This window comes from Vitis vinifera, chromosome 1 (assembly GCF_030704535.1).
Source record: "Vitis vinifera cultivar Pinot Noir 40024 chromosome 1, ASM3070453v1".
NCBI classification, from domain to species: Eukaryota; Viridiplantae; Streptophyta; class Magnoliopsida; order Vitales; family Vitaceae; genus Vitis; species Vitis vinifera.
Genome location: NC_081805.1, coordinates 2,275,707 through 2,288,429, shown reverse-complemented (window position 1 = coordinate 2,288,429; position 12,723 = coordinate 2,275,707). Strand labels below are relative to the sequence as shown.

At 36.2% G+C, this 12,723-nt stretch overlaps 1 protein-coding gene and 1 pseudogene across 1 annotated transcript; one reads left to right on the top strand and one right to left on the bottom strand.

Moving 5' to 3' along the window:
* Window positions 1-1,184: 1,184 nt before the first annotated feature.
* LOC100256027 (high mobility group B protein 6-like) lies at window positions 1,185-3,197 on the bottom strand (annotated as a pseudogene).
* An 8,539-nt stretch (window positions 3,198-11,736) lies between these two features.
* Window positions 11,737-12,437, top strand: LOC104879353 (uncharacterized). The gene has a single exon (XM_010651971.3). The coding sequence runs from the start codon at window positions 11,737-11,739 to the stop codon at window positions 12,391-12,393; it is 657 nt and encodes a 218-aa protein (XP_010650273.1). The 3' UTR covers window positions 12,394-12,437.
* Window positions 12,438-12,723: the final 286 nt, after the last annotated feature.

Here is a 12,723-nt window from a genome sequence, read left to right as displayed (position 1 = left end):
GGGGATCCCAGAGCTGTGGGGTGAGGGAAATGAGAAGAGAGTGAGAGATTCCTGGAGTTTAGGCTGCTACGGAGGGGAAGCTGTCGAGAGAGAGACATTTTCTGAAGCAAAACTTGGAGTCCTGCTGATCTTTGCTAGAGAAAGACTTCCACAGGTATGATTTCCATAGGTTTGTTTCTATATTCAGGTCATTTGATTTATGCTTTTTGGATATAATATGTTTCATGTTGATGGCGAAGTTTGCTTATACTCACTTTGTGTTTTGCTTCTAACCCATTTTTTAAAAGTTGGTTTGTTCTTCTCTCTGGGAGTTTGCTGGTCTCTACGAACTTACGTTTTCTATGTAATCTGTTTGAAAAACCATTTTGACCCATCCCTGCATTCGAGCCCTTCGATAAATATATGAAATGAGGCTTGAATGGGTTCATTTCGCTTCCTGTTATTCTTGCTCTATTTTGTTGTTCATCCCCTGTTCCTGGTACCCATCCGTATTATGCATTAGATCTCCCATTTTCGCCTGAAGAAGAAGGGTATTGCAGAAGATTGGTTCTCAGTCCTCGGCTATTAAAATGGGAGAGTTTGAGGGAAAACAACATAAGATGTAATGACAGCATAAAAAGAGAGAGTAATTGTGAGGAGGGGTTTTCTTAAGATGGAAAGTTTGTTGCACTCAAGCTGTAATTGACTCGCGCGTGTCGCTGTATTACTGGATCCTCAAGATTTCTCCAAATAAGGGTGTCTCTATCAGTGCTTTGGTATTGAGAAAGAAATAAAGCAAGCAAAGACGCCCTCGAACGACGCCGGCGGCGGCAAAACGCCTTCGCCATCACCGGAACAGTGATCCCCTTCTATAGGCGGTTCAGCTCTCGTTGATTCTTAACTCCACTGGGACTTAATTAGGCAAAAGTAGCAAAACGGCTTAACAACTAATAGTTTAGTTTGTTGAGTTTGTTGTAAGCCTCTCTGTTTTCCTAATCCCTGTTATATATATAGCAGAGGTATTGTATTGCATATTATTAAATTTTTTCAATAAAACTCTCTCTCTTTCTCTCTATCTTCTTCTTTCTATCTTGGTATCAGAGCTTAGGGCTTACGCATCAATGGCCCCTGTAAATCATACTAATGGAGAGGTGCTACGATCGGATCCTTCAGCTGAAGCTAGAAGAGGCAATCCGACGACCACAGACGAATCTTTGAGAATGATAATAAGCCCTTTGAGTCAGCTTATTACGATGCGTCTGGAGGATGATAATTTCTTGATGTGGAGGTATCAAATTGAAAATGTTGTACGGGGTTATGGTCTTGAAGGTTTCCTGTTTGGAACAGAGCACCTTTCACCAAAGATGGTGATTGATGGAACAGGGATTTTGGTTCCAAATCCAAAATTCAGAGATTACCAACGCCAACTTCTTAGGCTTGTTTGGATCAGAGTTGGCCTTTTCCTTCTACTTCTTCTTCTTCTGGCGATTCTCCTTGGTTTTCTTGATTATATTTTCGGTTTTTTTCTTTATTCTTGAGCAGTTGTAATGCTTCATGTTTCTGGATTTTCATATGCTCCTCCTTTCCCTTCTTGAGATTTTCAGCTGCTTCATCCTTCTGCTGTTTGTACAACTTCATTTCTTCCTGATACTTTGCCTTGTTTTTCTTTGCAATCTCTTCGTAAGGGCGTTTCTGCTTTTCCGTCATGTTCTTCCACTCTTCACCAGCAATCTTGGTAATCTCTAAAACATTCTTATCCTCTGCAAGCAGAGCTGCTCGCCTTTCTTTTGAGAAAAAAAAAATGTTGATATAGGATGCTTCAGTTTCAATGGGTCTTCTCTTTCTTTGTCTTCTTGTTCTCCTTTTCTGCTTCCTGTTTGAACTGGAGATATTGCTCGAGCAACTCCATAGCTGTCTTCTGCTTCTGTTCCTCTTCCAACAGCCTCAAGGCTTCATTTTCGCGCTTCTCCTTCCCCACTATCTGCAAATAGGCTTCCTTCTCAGTCTGATATTTCTCCTCATTCGGCTTCTTCTCTTCTGGGCTGATTGTCTTCCATTTAGCCCCCAAAATTTTTGAGATCTCCTTGAAGTCTGCATCCGGGTTTGCTTTCTTGGCCTCATTCCACTGATCCTTGCATCAGAGTACATACGACGGAGATGGCCTTTTCGTTTCTGGGCAGCCCTTTTTTTGTTCTTCTCCTTCTTTTCTTGTTCTTTATCTCTCAGAGAGTGAAGTGGAAATGTCACGGTGGGTTTGAACTTCTTCAACTTCTGCAACTTCTTCAACTCCATCTGAAGCTTCTCCTGTTCTCGACCCCTTGTCTCGAGCTCTTCCTCCTTGATTTTCAACATCTCGTCTCTAGCCTTCAATAACTCCTCCGTCTTCTCCTTCTCAAGCCGCAATTGCTCAAGCTTTTCCTGCATTTCTTGCAAGTCCCTCTCAAACGAAATGCAGCACACTATTTCCAGATCTAGTACTGAAGCAGAATATAGAAGCTTGGCTAGCTTGACCTCAGAACTGTTCCTCTTGTCTGAGCTCAAATCTAAGATGACTATGGTTCCTGTAATTTGGTGTGACAATATAAGCACTGTTTCCCTTTCAGCTAATCCAGTTTTGCATTCAAGAACTAAGCATATGGAGTTAGACCTTTATTTTGTCAGGGAGAAAGTAATGGAAAGAAAGCTGGTGCATGTACTAGCTGATAATCAAATTGCAGATGTGTTAACAAAGCCTTTATCTTTCAGGTTCTTTGACAAGCTATGTGGGAAGCTTACTGTTACTTCTCTTGATCTAAAGAATGGAGATTAAGCTTGGTGTGAGTTCAGTGGTTCCCGGAGGATTCATTTGAGGGAGCAAATCAATGGTTCCCAGAGGGTGGAAGGTTCAGAGGTTCCCGGAGGATTCATTTGAGGGAGCAAATTAGGCAAAAGTAGCAAAACGGCTTAACAACTAATAGTTTAGTTTGTTGAGTTTGTTGTAAGCCTCTCTGTTTTCCTAATCCCTGCTATATATATAGCAGAGGTATTGTATTGCATATTATTAAATTTTTTCAATAAAACTCTCTCTCTTTCTCTCTATCTTCTTCTTTCTATCTGACTTCGCTGTCGTCACCGGAGCTCGCGCACCTCCTGGTGTCTCATATCTGCTGGGTCAACAACGTGCTGGTCACGTGGGAGTTCCTCAAGAAGGCCATCTCCGCAAGGATCGCTCTGCCCATGCTCGTCTTAGCTTTTCTCTCTAGCAATGTCATTCCAAATCGTCGGTTGTATCCAGCGGCATATAGGCTTTACATGAAACTTCTTAAGCGATATTGAGCCTTCAAGAATGTGAATCCTGAGCCCTCATGCACTGACGCCAGTGGGAAAGCAACAGAGTTTGGTCCCCTCAAAGACGGCTACATGTTTGAGCTCATCAACATGTCTAGTCCTTAAGGCCCTTGGGAAGAGGCTTTCCTTTGAGATAGCAGTTGATTTAAATGGCTGGGTTTGGTGTGATGCGAGCAATATCATGACGGCTGGCTGAGATGCTTGCGAAAGGCAGATGCCCTGCTCATTTGGCAGCGCATTGAGCCATCTTTCTATGAGTGTGCTGCAGATATGCCATGAAGCCATAAGCTGAGGCAGTCCAGGACTGAACCTCAGGTGTCGCATTGGAGCCAAACACTGCTTTGGAATGTGGTAACAGAGCATAGTGGGATTTAGGTTGACATCTGGATTGGACGGTGGCAATCCATCTGATATTGTTTCGAACCAGAAATCATCAAAGCCCTTAACCCAGTCCTCTCCTTTGCTCCGAATCAAGTGCCTATGATTGAACTCGGTGTTGACAAAGGTGATGCAGAAGCCCTTTCGAGTTTAGAAGTTTGGCTAGTTGCATCATGGGAATCACATGCCCTTGTGCTGGAAATGGTGCACATACTACATGGGGTTTTCTGGTAGTGTTCTTTGGATCCATCTTTAGCAAAGCAACAGGGACGAAACTGCATTAGTCCCAGACCAAGAATAAAATGCTTTTGCATGGCCACTTTGTGGCCACGTGGCACATTCCCACTACCCGGTTCCCTAAAGATACTCATATATGCCAAACCTTTTACGCCCGTATTTCACACCATGCAGCCTGCGTGAGGAGTTTGTGGAAGTTTCAGCTGCTGGCTTTGACGAGAACGTGATTGGACAGTTTGGTATAGGATTCTACTTGGCTTACTTGGTGTTTGAGAAGGTGATCGTCACTACCAAGCACAAATGATGATGAAGAGTATATCTGGAAGTCACAGGATTGGAAAGACCATTGAGAAGGAAATTTTTGAAGAAGAAAATCAAGGAAGCTTCATGTGAGTGGTCCTTGGTCGGCAAGCAAATGACCATCTGGATGAGGAAATCTGGGGAGATTATTAAAGAAGAGTATGCCGTATTTTAAAAAAGTCTCACCAATGACTAGGAGACACGTGTCTCGCTAAACTTGCCCAGTTATAACAATTCTCGAGTCTCCTTATCAGCCAAATCAAGTCATGGGAAGTGGAGAGCACAACCTGTGATGAAAAAAATGGTGACGATGGTGTGTGCTGCATCTGTTATGCTTGTGAAGCAAATATCAGATTGCTTGAAGGCATGCATGGTTTATATGGTGGTCACCAAGAGGGGAAAGTCAGAGAATATATCAGCTGATATCATCAATCCCACAAGCTACATCAGGTGCCCCTCGGGCCCATGTGCAAGACATCATTATGCATGAACACCTTTATGTCACGTGCCATCCTCCTATTCTTTCCATCCTTATTTTATTCCTATAAATGATTTCCCACTCTTATTCCTCAAATAATTTTTCAAAGTCTATTTTGTAAATAACTTTTCAAATTTCGATTTTCAAATAATTCCAACTCCATGTTTAACTTCATTCTCAGAGTTTCTAGGTTCCAAAATCCCATTCTCCATAAAACATATTGTCATTTTCTCTTCGGCAATTCTTTTCCATATCTTTCTCGTTTTCTTTTAAAATGTTTTAAAAATAGGCAAGAATTAAATTCCGTAATTCCGAATAATGGAATTTATGGAATTAATTCATGCAAAAATAAACGGGTTTTGGTGGGGGCCCTACATATGTGATTCATGATTGATTGATTGATCTGATTGTCATGCAAGATTGATTTGTTCTGCTTTGTGATGCGCGTATATTCATACTATATTGGTTCACTAACCCCCTCTTGATAGCGCATATCGATTTGCCACCCAGGTACGTAGCTTCTCACATCATGGTCACTCTCTACGCTTATTTTAATTCTCATACGTGCATGATCGATTTGAGTATTCATTGATTTTCTCATTGGCTGCCATGTCAGCTTCATTCTATTAGTAGAGACCCGACTTTAGGGACTTAGAGGGGTGCTACGGTCTTTACCGTACCTTCCCGATAAGTAACCTGACCCCCGAACCCGATCCGGTTTTTCGTAGATCACCTTTTCCAAATAAGGAGTCACACTTAGGGTTTTTCTTTCTTATTTTGTTTACCCTTTTAAAAATAAAACAAAAATAAGTGGCGACTCCAAGTCATTTTCAAATAATCAATAAAAATCAATTTTTCAAAATAAAAATCGAGTTTCGCCATCGAGTGGGAAACGCATTCGAGCGTTCGAAATGCAGGGTCCACAGGTCTTATATATGCATAATCCAATTTTGGTTTTTACTTCCATTGGTGGTTGCAAAACTCTAGTATATTTTTTTAGAGAAGAATTGATGTATCCATTATTTTCATAATGGAAGATTTTGATCGGTCATATTGTTTTTTTTCTCTTCATAGTGGAGGTTTTTTTATGCAAAAATTTGATGTCTTAATTTTTATATTTTACCTATTTATTCTATTTGATTTACCCGTTGATTTAAGAAAAAAAATTCACATGTCTATTTAATTAAAGAAAAACAACGTTTATTTCATTCAACTACTATAGTTTTGTGTTCAAGACAAATTATTATTTACGTTATTTTTTATAACACCAACCTATAACAAAGTGTTCAACACTTAGGATTGGGACAGACAGCAGCTTGCTAGATCAAATATACTCAACCATGGGAGTTGAGATTAGGTCAAAGCCAATGGTCATAGGTTATCAGCAACCAACCAAGAAGGAATGTTTCATTTGATCCAAGCTCTCTTAAAAAGTTCAAGGGCAATAGGCCTAAAAAGGAAAATATAAAGAGTTCCTTTCTTTCGTATTAATGGATCATCCAACTAGCAATAATAACAGATGTGGAAAACAATTGGACATACATCCCATTTACCCACCCATTAAAAGTAGTAATTATTGCAATTCAAATAATGGGTTAACTCGCATAATTTTAAATGCATGATGATGAATTTTCAACAAAGATTACATATATATTCCGTTGAATATTGTTGATAATGTGGAAAACAATTGGACATACATCCCACTTACCCATTCACTAAAACTAGTAACTATTGCAATTCAAACAAAAGTTAACTTACTAGGATGAGGAATTTTTCAAGCTTGAGTTATACGAATAGAATTTGTGGAGTAAAGGTAATCAAGAAATGGAAATATATTTTCAACAAAGACTACATGTATATTCAACTAAATATTGTTGATAATGTGGAAAACAATTAGACATACATCACACTTACCCACCCACTAAAAGTAATAACTAGAATGAGGAATTTTCCAAACTTGAGTTATACGAATAGAATTTGTGGAGTTAAGGAAATCAGGAAATGGAAATATATTTTCAATAAAGTCTATATGTATATTTCGTTGAATATTGTTGACAATGTGAAAGACAATTAGACATACATCCCACTTACCCACCAAGTGTAATAACTATTGCAATTCAAACAAAGTTAACTTACATAATTTTGAGCATAGGATGAGGAATTTCCAAACTTGAGTTATACGAATCAAATATGTGGAGTTAAGGTAATCAAGAAATGAAAAAATATTTTCAATAAAGACTGCATGTATATTCTGTTGAATGTTATTGATAATATGAATAGCAATTGAACATACATCCCACTTACCCACCCACTAAAAGTAATAACTATTGCAATTCAAACAAGAGTTAACTTACATAATTTTGAGCATAGGATGAGAAATTTTCCAAATTTGAGTTATACGAACAAAATCTATGGAGTTAGGGTAATCAAGAAATGAAAATATATTTTCAACAGAGACCACATGTGTATTCTGTTGAATATTGTTAACAATATGGAAAACAATTGGGCATACATCCCACTTATCCACCCATTAAAAGTAGTAACTATTCCAATTCAAATAAGAGTTAACTTACATAATTTTGAGCATAGAACGGGGAATTTTTTAAGCTTGAGTTGTACAAATAGAATATGTGGAGTTAAGATAATCAAGAAATGGAAATATATTTCCAACAAAGACTAGATGTCTTGAGGTGTACATGCGATGGGTGGATGTATCAGATTTTGGAGTCATGGGATGCAATGACATATATTTGCTGTGGTGATCAAAGAAGAAAACATAGTAAGAGAACTCATCAACCGATTCTGTAGATGACATATGGATGAGTTGAGAAGAAACTAAATGACTTCAAAGCCTGCTATTTGGGTGACCTAATCTTCTCAAGTCGTTATAATTAATTCTAGTGAGAGCCATTGGTGTTGCAGCAAGGGAGTGTGAGAGGGCCACTCATATCTGTTGCATGCCCTTGTTCGTTCCTTGCACCGGAATGCCCCCATGGTCAAATCTTCCACAGAAAAAGAATGTGGGTAAAATTCAATTTGAGGCATTGTTTCGTTTGTAGGGTTCAGAGACTGGAAATTGCGATGAATGAAAGGTGCAAACAAGACGTTTTATAAATTGAATTCTTCTATGGTGTGTGAAGGAGAGCAGAGCCCATGTAAGTGTATTTTATGTACCATTACCATATCCAAGAATAATATCATCAACGCCATCGTGCTCAAAATGTGTGGCCAGATTCTGGAGATCAAAGATACGTGATGAGAGCTAGGCTCTAGAATCTAGCAACCAATTTGGAGTACCACCAGCATTGGTGGCTGCAAAATATGCCTAATCTTAATATAATGAGACTGCCTAGAGAAGAAATAAATACTAAATAGTACCTAAATTAATCCCTAAATTAAGATTTTTCTTACCTATATTAAGTTTCTTCCTTCATATTAATTTTTTAGTAAGAGTAAAAATCTCATTCACAGATAAATAGAATTGATTTCAGGCTATGCATAGGGTAAAAAATCACCTAACAACATACCAGGTGTAAAAAATCACATGTAGTCTACTAACCGTTGAATAATCTATTAATTATGAAAAAATAGGATATAGTTTTATCTACTCGAATACGCATACTTCTTAATATCTTATATCGTCAACACATACATTTCTTTTTCATATCCTTGCACTCTTAGTGGATCCTCTAAAGCCCTTATCAAAATTTCATAATAAAATCTCTAACATTTCTTATAGTAGAAAGTTACTTTCAAGAAAGGTCTTAAAAGTTTAAGAATTATAAAATAAAGTTTTGATGGTTATATTCTCTTAGCGTAAACACATATCTATTTATATTTGTAAAATCCTTTTTAAACTTATGGAGAGTTTCTTAACTCTAAAACAAAATGTTTTTTACAATCAAATACCAATTTAAAAACAAATACAAATTTTAAAACTTACCAAAAAATTGTTTTAAAAATTCTTTTTAGAATCAAATGCCAATTTAAAAATAAACACAATTTGAAAACTCACTAAAAACAATTTTTGAAAAAACCAAATTAGGAAATACAAAATATTTCCTTTCTAATTTCTTGTATTAATCATTCAAAAAACTTTACCATCCATAGATACATATTTTAAATTTTATGAGTGAATAACTTGAATCCAAATTTGATGAAGGTCAAGATTCTTTGACTCAATGACCATGATCATGGCTTTGAACCATGTAATTATGATCATGGCTTTGAACCATGTAAGTATGTGGAGGCATCTTTCATAACTTTCATAACATATTTTAGGGGTGGAGCATGCATAGGGATGACAATGAGACAAGTTTTTTCAGGCACCCGTCCCGTCCCGTCCCTATTGGGACAAGGTTCAATTTTAATAAACGGGTTTGGGACGGGTTTGAGATTTTTTTTAAAAAACCTGGGGCGGGTATGGGTATTATCCCGTCCTGCCCCGCCCCGCCCCAATTATATATAAAATTAAATTTAATTTAAATTTTACAATTTATTTAATTTAATTTTTATTTTACTATTTTTAATATATAGATAATAATAAAATACTTTTAATAAAATAAGTTATAAAAAATATAATAATTTAATTATTTATAAAATATATTTATTTTAATGTAATTAAAATTTTTTAAATCGATTTTAAAAAAAAAATTAAAATTGAAAAAAAAAAAAGTTAAACGGGACGGGGCGGGGCGGGTATGAGAATTTATTATACCCACCCGCCCTGTTTAATTTTTTTTAATGAGATGGGGATGAGAATTGTTCTGAATAAATAGAACAGGGTTGGGATGGGGGCGACCTGTCCCGAACCCGTCCCATTGTCATTCCTAAGCATGCAGTAGCTTATTGGATTTATTTAATAAAATAAGTTATAAAAAATATAATTATTTAATTATTTATAAAATATATTTATTTTAATGTAATTAAAAATTTTAAAAAAAAATTCAAAAAAAAGTTAAACGGGGCGGGGTAGGGTGGGTATGAGAATTTATCATACCCTCCCCGCCCCGTTTAATTTTTTTAATAGGATGGGGATGGGAATTATTTTGAATAAACGGAGCGGGATTGGGATGGGGGCGACCCATCCCGAACCTGCCCCGTTGTCTTTCCTAAGCATGCAGTAGCTTGCTAGATTGAAATTACTTAGCCATGAGGAGTTGAGATCAGACCAAAGGCAAGAGTGGGCATATATCAGTCAACCAAGAAGAAAGAAAGAAATGTCTCATCTGATCCAATATCTCTTAAAGAAGGAAATGGCGATAAGCTTGAGAAGGAAAATTGCGAGAGTTCATTTATTTCAAATTAATGGATCCTCCACTTGGCAATAATAACAAAATGCATAGGTTATCAGGGTTCCAATATATATACCATATTCTAGTGAATGTCCATAATGTGAAAAACGATTGGACATACGTCCTATTTACTGACTCACTAAAAGTGGTAATTTTTAAAACCTTATTTTTTGCTTATTTTATTTTTACTTATGAAGTTTTAAAGTTTGTGGAGGATGGTTGGAACTTTAATTTTTTTTTAAATGGAATAAAATATTGTATTGGTTTAGTAAGTCAACAATCTTAATTGATATTTATAATATGTTTTTAAATTTGATATATTATTTTCTAATGTACACATATATATTAATTTCTTCCTTCAAATAACTTTAATATATATATATATATATAGTGTCAAATTTTTTACCAATATATCAAGATATATTTGTAAAAATCTATATTTTCAAAATCGAACCGGTCATTGAGTCGAAAAAGTTATCGATTCACGGTTCACTGAACTGATGATAGAATCACAGTCAAATCGGTAACATTATAAATATGTAATTTATATATTATTAAAATTTAAAATTTTTATAAAAATTTAAATATGTAAGGAAATTTAAAATTAATAATATTTATTTGTTTAATATTATCAAATTAGTATATAGTATATAGATGCATTAATATTTTAACATTTTATTAAATAAAATATATATAATATTTAAATGTGAAGTCATTTAATTTATATATATATATATATATATTAAAAGTTATATATTTAATTATTTTATGGTTTTAAAATAATTATATTATTTTACTTTAAATTATTTGCATTTTTATTATTATAAAATTTTTGGGAAGAATCTATTTTTTATTCATAAATAGCGTAATGGTGGGAGGCCTGACTTTCTAAGCTTAATGTTGTGGGGTCGAATCCCCATGTTGCATTTTATTCTCCCAGTTTTCAAAACAGTCCCACATCAAAAAGCATAGAGAATAAAATGCCTTTGTATTGTTGGCTTGACCCACCAGCTGCATGTGGCTGGTGAACTTCCCAGATTTGAAGCCCAGCAGTATGACCAATTTTGGCCAAAAGAATACAGGCTCAAACCGACGGTTCATCACAGCCGTTCAACCATCTGGTCTTTCTTGGGTTTAATTTGAGGTTGATTAGTTGGGCTTATTGTTTAGTATTTATTTGTCTTAATAAAAATTATGGTAAAAATTTATATTTTCATCCTTGTTATAATGAGATTATCATGGGTACGTTTGGTTTAATTTGAGGTTGAGTACTTATCATGGATTAGTTGGGCTTATTATTTAGTATTTATTTGTCCTAATACTTCTTGACATATTTTAAATCGATAAAACCCAAATCAGAAGCCACTACTATGCTATCATTAGCTAATAACTGTTAAAGTACTCATTTTTAGGTAGTTTGTTAGGGATTTGATAGCTTTTCCTATTAATAAGGGATGTGCTTTTAGGTTTATCTATTTCTTTAGTTATAAACCAAGTTTCTAGGACTGTTAGATGTGGATTACTTCCAGCTCGGTTTGAGTTATCTTTTAGATGTGGATTACTTCCAGCTCTGTTTGAGTTATCTTGTAAGGCTATTTATAAGCCAGTAAATTCTAATTCAATTTAAAGATTTCTTAACATTTGGTATCAGAGCAAAAGGAGCAGAAACCAGCAATCACCGGGCCTGATCAAAACTAGCAGAAACCTGAGAAGCAGCAGTCTTCTAAGAGTGTAGCAGTAAGGATGGCAACTGAGAGTAACTTTGTGCAACCAGCAATTCCAAAACTTGATGCACACTATGATCATTGGTGTATGCTTATGGAGAATTTTTTGCGCTCGAAGGAATATTGGAACCTGATAGAACAAGAGATCCCTATAGCAGAAGCAGGGGTAGAACTCACTGAAGGGCAAAAGAAGGTGATTGAAGATGCAAAACTGAAGGATTTGAAGGTTAAAAATTATCTCTTCCAAGCCATTGATCGATCAGTCCTAGAAACCATTCTGAACAAAGATACAGCAAAGAGCATTTGGGACTCTTTGAAGCAGAAGTACCAGGGGACGGCACGGGTGCAGCGCGCACAACGACAAGCTCTTCGAAAGGAATTTGAGATGCTCAACATGAAGGTAGGAGAATATGTGAATGAGTACTTTGCTCGAACCCTTACTATAGCCAACAAAATGAGGGTTCATGGTGAGAAAATGGAGGATGTTGTGGTCATTGAAAAGATTCTAAGATCTATGACTCCTAAATTCGACTATGTTGTGTGCTCTATCGAGGAGTCTAATGATCTAGACACCTTATCCATTGATGTGCTACAAAGCAGTCTTTTGGTGCATGAACAACGCATGAATGGCCATCTTGTGGAAGAACAAGCATTGAAGGTTACCTATGAAGATTAATCAAGAGGAAGAGGACGAGGTCGTGGTGGATTTAGAGGAAGAGGAAGAGGAAGAGGTAGAAGTAGACAAAGCTTTGACAAGTCTACCATTGAGTGCTATAATTGCCATAAGCTTGGACATTTTCAATATGAATGTCCAAACAAGGAGACAGAGACAAAGGCACAGTATGCAGAAGCTAGTGGAGAAATATTATTAATGGCACATGTAGATGGCAAGGAAGCTAGCAAAGAGGAGTTATGGTTTCTTGACTCAGGTTGTAGCAACCATATGTGTGGCAAGAAGGAGCTTTTCTCTAGGCTTGATGAGAGTTTCAGCACTTCTGTAAAGCTT

Coding starts and splice junctions, on each gene's coding strand:
- LOC104879353 (XM_010651971.3), top strand. CDS start 11,737: ATGGCAACTGAGAGTAACTTTGTGCAACCAGCAATTCCAAAACTTGAT.